Source organism: Urtica dioica, chromosome 12 (genome assembly GCF_054948205.1).
Source record: "Urtica dioica subsp. dioica isolate 48M chromosome 12, U.dioica_male_clone48M_v1_H2, whole genome shotgun sequence".
NCBI lineage: Eukaryota > Viridiplantae > Streptophyta > Magnoliopsida > Rosales > Urticaceae > Urtica > Urtica dioica.
Genome location: NC_142767.1, coordinates 2,046,585 through 2,060,035, shown reverse-complemented (window position 1 = coordinate 2,060,035; position 13,451 = coordinate 2,046,585). Strand labels below are relative to the sequence as shown.

Genomic DNA, 13,451 nt, shown 5'->3' with positions numbered 1-13,451 from the left:
AGGGCATGGACTTCACAAACGTGGAAGCCTCACCACCGTCATCTTTTCTATTCTGTTTTTATATAAATAACGACACAAATTAGTTTTCAAATGAGTAATATAAAAATAAACCCATGGAAATGAAATTTTCTTATTTGAATTTCGCTGTAAACAAAGTAACAAACTAAAAGTTTCTTCCAAGCCAAAAAAAAAAACAAAACAAAGCTTCTTCAAGACTAATTAAATGGCCAAATAAAAAACAAGTCAAATTTAAATAGTTTTGTGGTGACGCTTGAGCTCTCTCTTTCTCTCTCTGCTTTTCCATTCTCATTTTGCTTTTCTTCTTCTCTCTAATTCCTTAACCATCTCTCTCTTTCTCCCTGTCTTCCTCTGGTCAAATCTCACCTCCTCAATTTCTTAGTCCCTACAATCCCAGACAACCAGACTAATACAGTTTGTGACTTTACATAAGATAAGCACACACACCGAAAGAAAAAAACAAAAAATTAAGCATGAGTTTTCTCTGAACTATTTATTTTGTTTTCTTTCGAGTAATATCCGTATCTCTGGGGTTGCTTTGGTTGTATTATACTCTCCATTTCTGGAACATACTCATAACATGGCTGCTTCCCAGGGCCAACGAGAAGAACAAAAAGAGAATAAACAAAGTGTCAGACTTGACCCACTTCAGGTCCTTATTTATATTCCTTTTTTTTTTTTGGTGATAACATATCTCTATTTATGTTCATCTAGCTTTCTTTTCTTCTCTAATCCATACACAAGATTTTTGATGTCTTCATATGTATAAGAGAAACACAATCCGTGGATATAATGGTGTTGACTAATCCTTGGAGCTCTTCTGTTCGTGGGTTTTGTGGTCAAAAGATAACAAGCATACATGGCTTTTGGTTATTTTTTTTTAGTATGTGAAAATATGTGGGTATTGGTTTTTATTTTTTTTCTATGTAATTTTTATATTTATTTTTATAGGGTGCTTCAAAGCAAGGAAGTCCATCAGAATATCATGCAGAATCAACGGCAAACGGTCATCAGAATCGCTCTCAGGCGGTGGCCGATCGAGCTCCGGCAACCTATCCGACAACACCTTCTTACAGCTATTATTATCCTGGTATTGGTTCAGCTTTCACACGACTACTTTATTAGGAATTTTCATTTCTTTTATTTGACTATGTAATATTTTTTTTTCAGGTTATGATGCTTCTGTTGGAGGAGACTTTTACAACCAAGGATATTACGTTGCCGGGAACGCAATCGACTCTCAATACCCTGTAAGCCTCTTCAGGCTTTTCTCTAAATTGATTAGGTTTTAGTTATGTTTGTGTAATTCAATTTACCCAATTCATCAGAAGAAGAAAAAATCTGTAGATTTTGCCTTCCCTTAGGTGAGCTGATTTGTATTGAATCTAGCCTTTGGGTGTTGTTTCAATAATACTGATAAGAACCTTTGACATTCTTCAATGATGAAACGATGTGAAAGACGTAAACGGGTATTTGAGAGATCTGGAACTCTCCCCCAAAAGCCTAAGCCTCTCTCTAATTTATTACTTCCCTCCTCAGATGGTTATTTCTACATGCCTACTATTTATAGACTATCATATTACTAATTATTCTCAATTCTCGTTTGTGTGCTCGTCTTCCTGTTGCCAGGTTGTGCAGACAGATGGATCGATCATCTACATGATGCCAGGTGTCTACTCCGGGTATGATTCGTATACATCGTACATGCCTGTGAGTCCGATCAGCGTCGACAGTCAATACGTTGGTCAGCAACTGTATCCTTCGAGCCCCGTGTTTCAGTCGTCCGAGTACAGCCTGGCTTCTCTCCCTAATGGAGACTTGGTTCAAACGCCCTATTTCTGGAACACTTCAAATCTTCTTTTCGGAGACCCGGGATTCGGAAATGGGTTTGTCGGAGTTTTGGGAACGACGCCTTCGAAACCTAATTATTCCTCCACTACTGCCAGCACCAATGTGGCAGCTAAGCCTTCTAAACTCTCGAACCCTTCGAATCTTTCTTTGGAAGTTATTTCGCAAAACGAAAAGAAGCAGAAACCATTAAACAAGGTAAACTTTGTCCATATGCTTGTGCTTTTGTTCCTTCCATTGTCACCAAGTTATCGTATTCAAGAGCAAGTTTGCTGATATGATAAGACGCGGATCGATAATGTTATTGGTATACTCGGTTCACGATTTGAGAGGTGAAGCAGTCTTGTTACATTGCTCCACCACTAAGAAGATTAAAAAAAAAAAAAAAAACTGAACAATTCTTCTCATAAATCTGAATGACCCTTTTGATGACTCATTTAAAACAAGACAAAATAAATGAAATTATTAACTTACACTTTTCCTATTTCAGGCCTCATCACATGTATCGTCTTTCCAGTCCGATTTAGCCGCTCAAGGCTACTACGGTGTGGCGAAATTTCCATACCATAACCAAGGAAGCAGCGGTCTTCTCTACTCAAACAACTCGGTTTCTTCGAAACCGAGCGCAAAGGGATTGGTCGGCCTCGAGAAGCCGAAAGCGAGAAGTTACCTCGTTCAGAATGCCAAAATGGTGAACGAGAAGAGCCATGGTCCGGTAACACTCAACGTAAACGGTTCCGAAGTCAACTCTACAGAATCGAAGTCCTCAGATGATGAGAAGGGTGGCGCTGAAATAACTTCTCAAGTCAAGAGGGAGCAATACAACCTCGCAGAATTCTCGACAAATTACGATCACGCGCTCTTCTTTGTGATCAAGTCTTACAGTGAAGACGATATCCACAAGAGCATCAAGTACAACGTGTGGGCTAGCACGCCTAACGGGAACAAGAGGCTTAGTATTGCTTTTCAGGAGGCACAAGATAAGATGGCCGGGACTGGCACAAAATGTCCCATCTTCCTCTTCTTTTCGGTATGAATTATACGTGTACTCAATAGTGGCACAACCGTTACGATGGTAAAAAGTCTTAAAATCTTTAATGTTAAAAATTGTGTGGGCTTCAGGTAAATGCAAGTGGGCAGTTTTGCGGGGTAGCTGAAATGACCGGCCAAGTTGATTTCAGCAAGAGCATGGATTTTTGGCAGCAGAGCAAGTGGAACGGTTATTTTCCGGTCAAATGGCACATCATCAAAGATATCCCAAATTCACAGTTGAGACATGTAATTCTCCACAACAATGAGAACAAGCCCGTGACCAATAGTAGAGACACTCAGGAGGTGATTTATTTATTTATTTATGGAATTATTATTTTTATTATCAATACTTTCTTGTTAATGAATATGTTCACTCTGACCCACTGAGCATGTGTTTTACCTTTTATTATTTACAGGTGAAATTCCATCAAGGTATCGACGTGCTGAATGTTTTCAAAAATTATACATCAGCCACGTCAATACTAGATGATTTCGATTTTTACGAGAACCGTCAGAAAATTATGCAAGAGAAGAGGCTGAGGCAATCTGTGGACCATCATGATCTTCAGGTTTCTTATTTCATTTTCTTTTTCTTTTTATTAAATAATACAATAGTTGACTGATACAAGGTTAGGAATATTGTTATCATTTGGCTCTTAATTATTCTTTGTATTCTATCCATATTACTAATCTTGAAGAATAAAGCAAAATGGTTCTTAAACTACAAGTAGCGAAGTGGAAATTGTTATGCCACTGAATAAACAAAGCTTTATTCTATTCCTCTCTTGGGACAGTGAATAATGTACACTGTTGTACTCTGATTTGAAAACGATATTATTATTAATTGGCTGTTTATTTTGCAGGTGAAAGTGGATGAACTGACCACTGGTATACAGGGGATAAATTTATCTACGGTGAAGAAAGCCTGAAGAACAGCTTTAGTTGACGGTGTGAAGCTCATGACATGTGCTGTTTAGCCGTTGAAAAAAACCAATATCTGAAAAATATACCAAAAAAGGAAAGAAAAAAAAAAGTGTTAAGCATTTCTTAACAGGAAGGGGAAAAAAAATGATGACGTTTTTTGGGAAGTAGTTTTTTGGTGCGGCCACTGATTGGTGTTTGGTGAACGGGGCTGGCATTTGATACAGCAATATGAATTTTTATTTCTTCTATTTTTCTTCATTGTCATTTTGATAGATCTCTTTTGTCTATCCACATGTTATGTAGCCTTTTTTTTTGTTTAGTCGTTTTCCGGTATTCTTTGCGTCAGTGTTGTTTGATCCCTTTTATTTTGCAACCCCCACACCATCTCAATCAAAAAACATGTTTGCCTGAGCAAGGGTATAATTGTAAATTGCAAAATGGCAAAAGGTTTGGTCAGTGGGTGGTGGTGGTGATTTGCCTAAAACTTTCAAATGTTCCTACAATCTCTCAATAAAGAAAGAGTTAAGTAGTTTTTTATTTTTTTATTTTTTTTTATTATCTCATTGAATTTGCTTTTTCTTTCTCTTATTAATTTGAAGATAATGAAAGTGGCATGAAGGTATGTGGATTCCAAATTTGGAGTTGAGGATTAAAGCACATGCAACAGAAAATTTTTCAATCTATGGAACAAAAGACATTGTGGGAATCAAAGTCAGTGTGAACTGTGACCCACAAAGGGTTTGGCTGTTTGGTCTCTGCTTTTCCATAAATCATTTCACTCTTTTACCCAATTTTTAACTAGTTTACTAATTTGAATGGAAGCTTGAGCATAACAGCATGGTTATCTGATTTTATTAATTACATGGGTTTATTTATTATTATTATTATTATTATTATCGTCGTCGTCGTCGTCGGTGGTTCTCAGAAAATCCGAAACATTAAATTACACGTGCGACTTCCGTCGGATTCCGAATCCGAAGTCCCAACGGGCCAGGTCACTTAAAAGCCCAAAAAAGTCCAGTCGGGACGGACCCAACCTTAGCCCACGCTCACACCTTGCGTGAGCCCTCCAAAATCCTTCCGCGCGCCGTCCATCTGGTGCGTCGCGACTGCCCATATGAGGCGTGCGCGCGTGCCAAGGCTTGCCGTGTGCTCCTTGCTGAGGAGCTCCTTCGTAGTTCTCCTAAGCACTATAAATACCCCTCATCAGAGGGACCAAGGTACACGCACAATTCTCATCTCCTTACTCGATCTAGAGTTCTGAAACGCTGCCGAGAATGGAGCCCAGAATATCCTCTAAATCGAGCCTCCAATCTCCTAAATATTCACTAATGAATATCAGCACCCCACCTCAAGCATAGCAATCAGACTAATGTTGAGCGTCAGAGTGCGCGCAAGAGGTACTGCCTCTGCGCCCCTCTAGGCTTATCTTCTTTTCTTCCTATTCTCACGTCTCCACGATGAAGAGTCGCTCCTCGAAGAGAGCTTGACTCGCTCGTCATCTCTATCTTCGGATAATCAGGACGCACGCATTATGGAGATGGAAGAGGATATTTACCGACTAAAGGCGACAAGTGCAAGGTTCTGTAGCCGACTGGCTGCAAAATAACCTATGCACACCAAAGGGATCTCTAACTGAGAACTCGAAAACCTCAACGAGGAAGGTCATGAAAACGATCCTGACTACGAAGGCCTTAAAGATTTCGAGGATATCGAGACTTCTATCATGAAGGCATTGTAGTTCGTTTATAAGTCTCAATGATTTTCATAATCCTATGACCAACAGGATGTACCCATTTTTTAACTTCATTTCTTTTACTTTCAAACGGCACATAAGCCAGAATCTCATCCTCTCGAGTAAGGTCACAATTGGCTTGTCTCGAGCTGGCATTATCGCTGCATTGAAGCTCTCACACATGTTATTCAACAACATGTCACACTTCGCACTCTCTCTGAAATGCGACTTGGTCCATTGTGATGGCTGTTTTTGCAATAACCACTCGTGTGCTGTCTCGTCTTCGTCTTTAAGCTCCTTCATCTGTTTGGCAAACTCTGGTTGTGTAGTTGCACGTGCACACGCCCATAACATTTGTTTCAAAAGCAACCCGCTGTGTTGTTTCTTGAAATTGGAATGTAGATGCCTGACACAGAACCTAGACTCCGCCCCTGGAAACACATTTGTCAATGCCTTCTCTAGTCCTTTTTGTCTGTCACTCATCATAGTGAATCCTGTTGTGTTTTGGACATTAAGATCTTCATGAAGTAGCAGCATAAACCATGTCCAAGTGGCTGTGTTCTCCTTCTCCACTACTGCGAAGGCAACATGATATTGGGAGTTGTTGGCATCAATACCGATAGCAGCAAGTAACATGCCTTTACAGTATCCCTTCAAAAAGCAGCCATCAAAACCAAGCACAGGTCTGCACCCCTTATTGAACCCGTCTTTACATGCTGTCAAGCATACGTATACTCTCTCAAAGACTCTCTTACCATCAATAAGAGAAGTCTTTAGTAGAGCCGTGGTACCTGCATAAATTGATCATTCACCAAGACACCAATTCAAATATACCAAATTCAAATACACCAAAACCAAATTCAAATACACCAAAAATCAGTTATGTTCATTCACCAATACACCAAAACCTCTTATCCATACCTATAATTAAACAACATGTCATAAAACATACTTGGGTTATTGCTTGTCAACTTCCTACAATAATCCTCCAGCACAGCAAATTGGTCTTTCACAGATCCCTCAAGCATGTCTCTAGCCATATTCCTAGCCCTGTAGAATGCACTCTGAGACACGTTGCTGAACTTAGATGATGCAACCATCTCCTTGAAGCAACTGTAATCCATGGTCGGATTCAGCCTGAATTGCTCTAAAAATTACTTGGACAGCCACCGACTAGTGACATGCTTATTGTCAAAAACTATGCCACAATTATGCGTATCCACCAATGTGTTCACTCTCACTGCCTTCTTGTTCGAACCATTGACCTTTGCATATAAGACCCACTTGCAACCAAGACTCTAGCATTTTGCTCTTAGTCTACTCTTGTCATCAAACACATAATGAAATTCTCGATCACCCTTGATAAATTCTTCTCTAAGTACTTCTCTTAAGTGCTCAATAGAAGGGAATTCCATACCCAATTTGAACCTAAAATCGGCGGGATTTCTGCGTGGGTTGTACTCTCTCTTGGTCCTCCTCCTGCTTTGGTCTTCGTCTTCACTACAGATGCTGTCGAGGTCACTCTCATCGCCAACTCCATCAGAGCCGTCATCACCGACTGTAGCCTCGTTGCAAATGTCAGTTACGACACACCACCATTGCTGTGGAAGAGATGTTTCTTCGTCATCTCTGTCGTCTTCGTACTCCGACTCATGTAGTTCGAATCCCGCCTCCTCCGCTTCTTGCTCAGTCAACTGTTCGAACTCTTCTACTTCCATGGCGAATTTGAAGGTTAAGGTTAGGTTTTCGTTCGTTTGGGTCAGTTGCTTTTGATTTGTTTTTACCGCTCTGTGTTATTGTTTTATGTTTTATGTTTTATTTATCTCATTTATATTTATTTTACGTTTTTTATTCAAAATATTATAAAAAAAAATCCAACATTTTATTACCGAAATATTGTTTTTCAAATCTTAACACATCTCAGTCTTACACGTGTTTTGACATCCAAATTGACGACCATGGTATCAACGGAGACACAAATACTTGACAATAGGTATTTCTCCCATCAATTTTAAACAATGAGTATATAAGTGTAACACCACGAAAACATTAGGTATTTATGCCGCTATTTTATCTTATTATTATTATTATTATTATTATTGCCAACCAATGCTACCTTTGAGCAATTATGCGAATCAACCAGCGCAGCATGTTTACTTGATGGAAACAGTCTTTGATTATAAACAGCAACACCATTCTGAACAAAAAATTAAAAAAAAAATGAATTAAATTTTACACACTAGTCTCTTGCGTGTTATCAGCTTTCGATTAAAAAAAATAATAAATAAATTAGTATTATTTTGGTTAACTAATCACAACCTAAGCCAGCAATGTCAAGCCATGTATACATTAAAAGAACACAAATGACGAATCAGTTGCAATCACAGTTTGGTAAATTATTATTATTATTATATTCTTATTATTATTATCGTCTAACAGAGACGCTATTGTTGCTTTTGTAACCGTCGTGAATCGTGATCATCAGTGCCCATTCCCCAACAAATTTAAAGAAAAAATGTGATGGGAAATTAAGATTCTATATGGTACTTGGATGTCTGAGGAAATTTTTGAGGAGAGAGTAGTGACACAATCGAAATTCTCCACGTGTGGGAATTTGCTTAGGTTTTCATCTGTCACGCATCGACTCTAGGAAAATGAAATCCCAATTGTGTCTGAAACCGGGATTTGAATCTTCCCACCAAATCGAATCCAGCTATAACTAATAACTAGCCCGCATCTCCTCTCCTGACTCTCATACGCCGCTCGTTGAGATTGAAACGAACTTCCATGGCGCGATTATAGAACCTCCTCATGTGTTTGGAGAGGGCATGGATGGCTTGGAGATTCCCGGTCTTAGAAAGCTGTGCGAGAATGGACTCGAAGCTGTCGTACGGCAACTTCATTCGCTTCTCCACCACCTCCTCCACAAGACTGCATGCGTCCTTGCTCCTATCGCACCTGAAAAACCCGCCAATCATGTTGCAGTAAGTTTCGACTGCGGCCAGGCAGCCCCGCCGGTGCATCACGTCCCACACCCCGATCGCACCGTCCGGATCGCCCGCCTCGAAGAACATCACGATCAGCATGTTGTAGCTCTGAATGCTCGGCTCGCAGCCCTTCTCGACCATCGCCCTGAAGAGGCAGAGAGCCTCTTCGCATCTCTTGTTGTTGCACAGCACCTTCAGAAAACAGTTGTATGTCACTATGTCCGCCGGGTACCCTCTGTTCCCCATTTCCTCCATGAACCTGTAAGCAAGTAGAGATACACATTAACTTATTTTAAGACGGAAAAAAGAAAATTTAAGCATAAATGTGAGGCAAAATCCAAATTCTCTATTGTGGTCGAAAACCAAAGAAATTTTGATAAAACAATCCAATTTTAGTTTTACATTTCCCCAACAAAAACACTCTTGAGTTTCCCTCAATCCAGGCACAAGGAAAATAAAATGAACTTTTATTTTGCTTTCCGATAGATTTTCTATGTCCAAAAATTCGAACTTAAGGTTACCTGAAGTGAATCGAAATATCTACCTTTACCTGTAAGCCATGTCTATCTTCCCAGCCAAGCACATCCCTTCGATGATCACCTTGTAGGTCGGGACGTCGGGGACGCATCCATCGGCCATCATGAGCCCTAGATACTTCTCCGCGTCCTCGGTGCGATCGTTCCTGATGAGGGCCGCGATGATGAGCGAATAGGTCTTGGCGGTGGGAGAAGATTCTGCCCCGCCGCGTCTCCTCATGGACTCGAAAACCTTGAGCGCCGCGTCCACCATCCCGGGCAGGCAGAGCGTTTCGATGGCCGCGGTGTACATCAAGTTGTCGGGCTCGAAGCCCTTGTTGGTCATCTCGCCGAGGACCCTGACCGTGTCAGCCGGCCTTCTGACCCTGCACCAGCCATAGAAGAGGATGGTGTAAGTCCTGAAGTTGGGCCTCGCCATTTGGCCCATGCGCATCATCGTCCTCTCGGCGTCCTCGGCGAGCCCGCAGTCGCACAGCGACTCGAGGAGCAAGTTGAGCGCACTGGTTGGCGGCTGAGTCGTGACCCGCGCCGTCTTCCTTCTTGCGATCTTCCACACGCTCCTCAGGTACTTCTCGCAGTACCGCTTCAGGATCTCGAGCAAGGCTTCGGCTGGGACGGTCCTCGCTCCGTTGCGCTTCATGTAGTCCAACATATCGCACACGAGCCGGAACCTCTTGGCCTTGTGGACGGTGTTGGACAACGTGTTGATCATCTCGCTGTACACCCGAGCCTCGTGGGCGTACCCGTCCTGGCGTCCCGCCCAGGTGAAGAATCTGAATGCCAGCTTTTCCTCAAAGCGCAGACGGTGAAGAATCTCCGCCACTAATTCGGTGGTGATTTCCACGCCCACGAGGCTGTCCAACGCTTCTTCAAGGTTCGAAGACGGACAAGAGCTAATTTCCATTATGGTTCTATATATCTTTTCCGCATCGTTCGTGACCTCACACGGTTCGCAGCACAACCTGCGTGCGTTGCTAATCCTGAATGAAATGAGGGGGTTTTGCGCAATCAACGATAACCAAATTGAATTGGGAGAACGTGAATTTCTGAAAAGAGTGAATCTTTGAGAATCGAAAGGGGGCCTGAGAGGTTGAGAAGGAAGACCTGTGTTGATGGTGAAGAGAAGCAGACGCTTTGGGGTTGAAGACGAAAGGTATGTGCGCGTGATTTTCTTCAAGTTTGAGAGAGCCATGATTTAGGGTTGCCTAAGAAGATGAGATTCGGATAGAATAATCGGCGAGGGCATACAGTTCCGCCACCGGGCCAAATACGCAGACTCGCCTACCTCCGATCAGCTAAAACCCCTAATGCGAAAATGTAAAACATATCCCTGTCTTATTTAAATGCCACATTCATCCACATTTAATTTATAATTTAGGAGTAATTAGCTAAAGAGATTTTACCTCAAAATTTGAGTTTCAAAATATACTCATTAGTTCAATTAATCTAAAATTAAATTTTTAACCCATTTTTGAAAAAAAATATAATTTCAACCCATATAATTCATATTTTATTCAATCTCTCTCACTCTCTCTCGTTCTCTCCTCATTTCGTGTTTACAATTGGTTGAATTCGGTAAAAAAAAATGAGTAAATTTGCTTCTTTAATCATTTTTTTTATAGTCTTAGTGATATATTTTGAGGAAAATCAAATAAGTAGGTCGATTTATGTTAAATTTTTTGAAATTTTACGTTATTTCCGATGAAATTCGATAATTTAGAATGAAATTCAACAAATTTTTCCGATGAAATTCAAGGTTAAATTAGGTTAATTTTTTTATAGAATCCAATAGGATCCGATATATGGTAGAATTTAAGATTTCCGATGGGATCCGACACGTTCCGATGAAAATTCGACAATTTTCGATGAATTCAACGATATCCGATAGGTTTCGATTGAATCCGATGGAATCCGATTATTTTCTTATTTTAATATCTTTTTTGGTATTTTCTGCAGTTTATGTGTTGTTTAACGGCACATGTGAGATAAATGAACACTTATGGGTGTTCAAAAATGTGAGAACATTTCCTATCGAAGTTTCGAAAAACATGACCTACATTGAGTTAGCGGATAAGGTGTACAATAGAATCAATATAGATAGATTCGAGTTGGACTTAAAAATTGAAGTTCCATATGCAATGGGTACGATTCCGATGGAGCCTACGATCTTGAAGGACGATGTTGACGTTATGTATTATATGTTGTCGGTCGTTTTCGGAAAACCCGAGACGCCAAGAAGACACGCCGTTCAAAGGGCCGATGGTCAGGCCGGAGGTCCTGAAAAGCGGCAAGCCTTCTGTCACGAGTCGACTGGCAAGTCCTCGTGCCAAATCCTCATGCCCCTCGAGTCGAGCCTTGAGTCGTTCTTCTCGAGTCGAGCCTCGAGTCGTTCCTCGAGTCGTTCTCCTCGAGTCGAGCCTCGAGTCGTTCCTCGAGTCGAGCCTCGAGTCGTTCTCCTCGAGTCGAGCCTCGAGTCGTTCCTCGAGTCGAGCCTCGAGTCGCTCCTCGAGTCGAGCCTCGAGTCGCCCTCCTCGAGCCGAGCCTCGAGTCGTCCTCCTCGAGTCGTCCTCCTCAAGTCGAGCCTCGAGTTGCTCCTCAAATCGAGTCACTCTCGTCAAGTGGAAACCTTCATATTTCACGTGGCAAGAATGGTATTCGAAGACCCCTAAAGGCCCACAAGAGGCCGGCAAGACGAGCCATTCGCCGCGTGCACAACATGCTGCGCCGGCCAGCCATGCAGCAAGCCGCGCGCCGCGCCATGAAGGCAGCGCGCCGCGCCAAGACGCGCCCGCACCGCGCGCTCCATGCGCCGCACATCCTGCGCCGCGTCCAGTGGCCTGCGCGCCGCGCCCGGTGACCTGCGCGCCGCGCGTTTTGCGCTGCACTTTGTGCGCCGCGCACGCCGTTCTCCTCCACTTGACGGCGCGCGCGCCCCTAGTCCCACATGGACGAAAAAGAAGCCTCCTAACGCCCTCAAACACCTATAAATACCCCATCTCATTGAGGGGAAAGCCATCCCATTCATTCTCAAGGAACTTGAGACTTCTCTCTGCTTCTCTGGATGCCATCCTTGGCCTGAAGCATATTCTCCTCGATTTCTCGTTCTCAGAGGTTCTGAAGCACTCTCGGGGACTTCCCGGACGTCGTTCCCTCTGATCGAACGCCCTCCAGTGCTCAAGCACGCCCCTAGGGTTCTCGACTAGAGTTCCCCTCGCGCGTCTAACACGCTAGACGCGCACGCGATCTCCGAAGTTCCGAGACGCTGCCGAGGACTCCTCGCGCCCCGTCTCCTTCGTCGAGCACGCCTCTCCACCAAGGCTCCATGCCTCATACTGCGTCTTACACGCTTGAACTACGTTCTGACCTGATCCCACACACGGGTACGTAGGTAGCCGACACCCAAGGCACGGTCACTCCTCCTCCTCATCCCCTACCTCTCCCGAGAGGCGGGTTGATCGGAGAAACCCTAGCTCGAGACTATCGAGTTCACACTTTTGGCCCGGGTGCGATCACTTGGTCCGGCCTTGGATCGAACCGCCCGAGGAATATAATAGTTGTTCATTTTCGTGCAACAACATTTTGGCGCTAGAAGGAGGGGACTTCCCGACCTGTTCAGCCCGAAATCCCTTCTGTTCATCTTCTTCTTTTCTTCTGAAAACTCGACTTTCTCGGACTCGAGAAAAGATGAGTAGTCAGCCACCCGTACGTTCTGAGGGCGTTAACAACCCCGATAACGTCACTGGGACCAAAAAATATTTCTTGCGCTCCCAAACGCATGGTGACGAAGAGTCGCTCCACGAAGAGAGCTCGACCCGCTCACCATCTCCAATTGAGCGGAGAATATCCGCCAATTGAAGGTGAAGAACGCGAGATACCATAGCCGACTGGCTGCAAAGCGACCTACACATGACACGATAATCCCCAACGGAGATCCTGAGAACCTCAACGAGGAAAGCCACGACCGCAACCCTGATTACGAGGGTACTGGTGATTCGGAGGATATCGAGACTTCTCTCACGAAGGATGGGGGACTCCCCGCCGTGTTTGAAGCTGGTCCATCGAATCCCCTACCCCGGGCAGGCGACGCGCCGACAGCTTCTCAAGAGGGGAACTCCCGACGTTCAGCCCTCGACCGACTTGGTCAAAGGGAGAATGTTGCGGAAAGTCAGGGCACGCGGAGAGCGCGCCGTCGCAGACGAAGCCTGCGCCTCCGTATGGCAAGTCCTGATCTTAGGGACCATCTCACTGCTCAACGCATCGAGCGTGGCGATGACCTAAGATAGCGACTAAGCTCTCGGCCAAACATCCCCGTAGCAGCCCCAACAAACGAGAACCGCCGCACGGGTCAAGGGTCTAATGAAAGGCGGCGGG

General features: G+C 43.5%; 3 protein-coding genes across 4 annotated transcripts; 1 reads left to right on the top strand and 2 right to left on the bottom strand.

Moving 5' to 3' along the window:
• Nucleotides 1-246: 246 nt before the first annotated feature.
• On the top strand, nucleotides 247-4,359 carry LOC149378656 (uncharacterized). Its single transcript, XM_089603039.1, has 8 exons — nucleotides 247-670; nucleotides 970-1,108; nucleotides 1,189-1,268; nucleotides 1,648-2,064; nucleotides 2,357-2,896; nucleotides 2,989-3,201; nucleotides 3,315-3,467; nucleotides 3,762-4,359. Exons 1-8 carry the CDS (start codon nucleotides 599-601, stop codon nucleotides 3,825-3,827), a joined length of 1,680 nt encoding a protein of 559 aa, XP_089459165.1. The 5' UTR covers nucleotides 247-598; the 3' UTR covers nucleotides 3,828-4,359.
• Nucleotides 4,360-5,587: 1,228 nt separating this feature from the next.
• LOC149378655 (uncharacterized) lies at nucleotides 5,588-6,681 on the bottom strand. Its single transcript, XM_089602843.1, has 2 exons — nucleotides 6,510-6,681; nucleotides 5,588-6,348 (listed from the first exon to the last, which is right to left on the bottom strand). Exons 1-2 carry the CDS (start codon nucleotides 6,679-6,681, stop codon nucleotides 5,588-5,590), a joined length of 933 nt encoding a protein of 310 aa, XP_089458969.1.
• A 1,191-nt stretch (nucleotides 6,682-7,872) lies between these two features.
• On the bottom strand, nucleotides 7,873-10,415 carry LOC149378654 (Pentatricopeptide repeat (PPR) superfamily protein). Of its 2 annotated transcripts, XM_089604444.1 has the most exons (3): nucleotides 10,185-10,415; nucleotides 9,095-10,060; nucleotides 7,875-8,803 (listed from the first exon to the last, which is right to left on the bottom strand). In XM_089604444.1, exons 2-3 carry the CDS (start codon nucleotides 9,982-9,984, stop codon nucleotides 8,284-8,286), a joined length of 1,410 nt encoding a protein of 469 aa, XP_089460570.1. In that variant the 5' UTR covers nucleotides 9,985-10,060; nucleotides 10,185-10,415; the 3' UTR covers nucleotides 7,875-8,283. The 2 variants fall into 2 exon arrangements, with proteins under 2 accessions (XP_089460569.1, XP_089460570.1); XM_089604443.1 differs by having other exon boundaries at nucleotides 7,873-8,803; nucleotides 9,095-10,415.
• Between the last annotated feature and the right edge of the window lie 3,036 nt (nucleotides 10,416-13,451).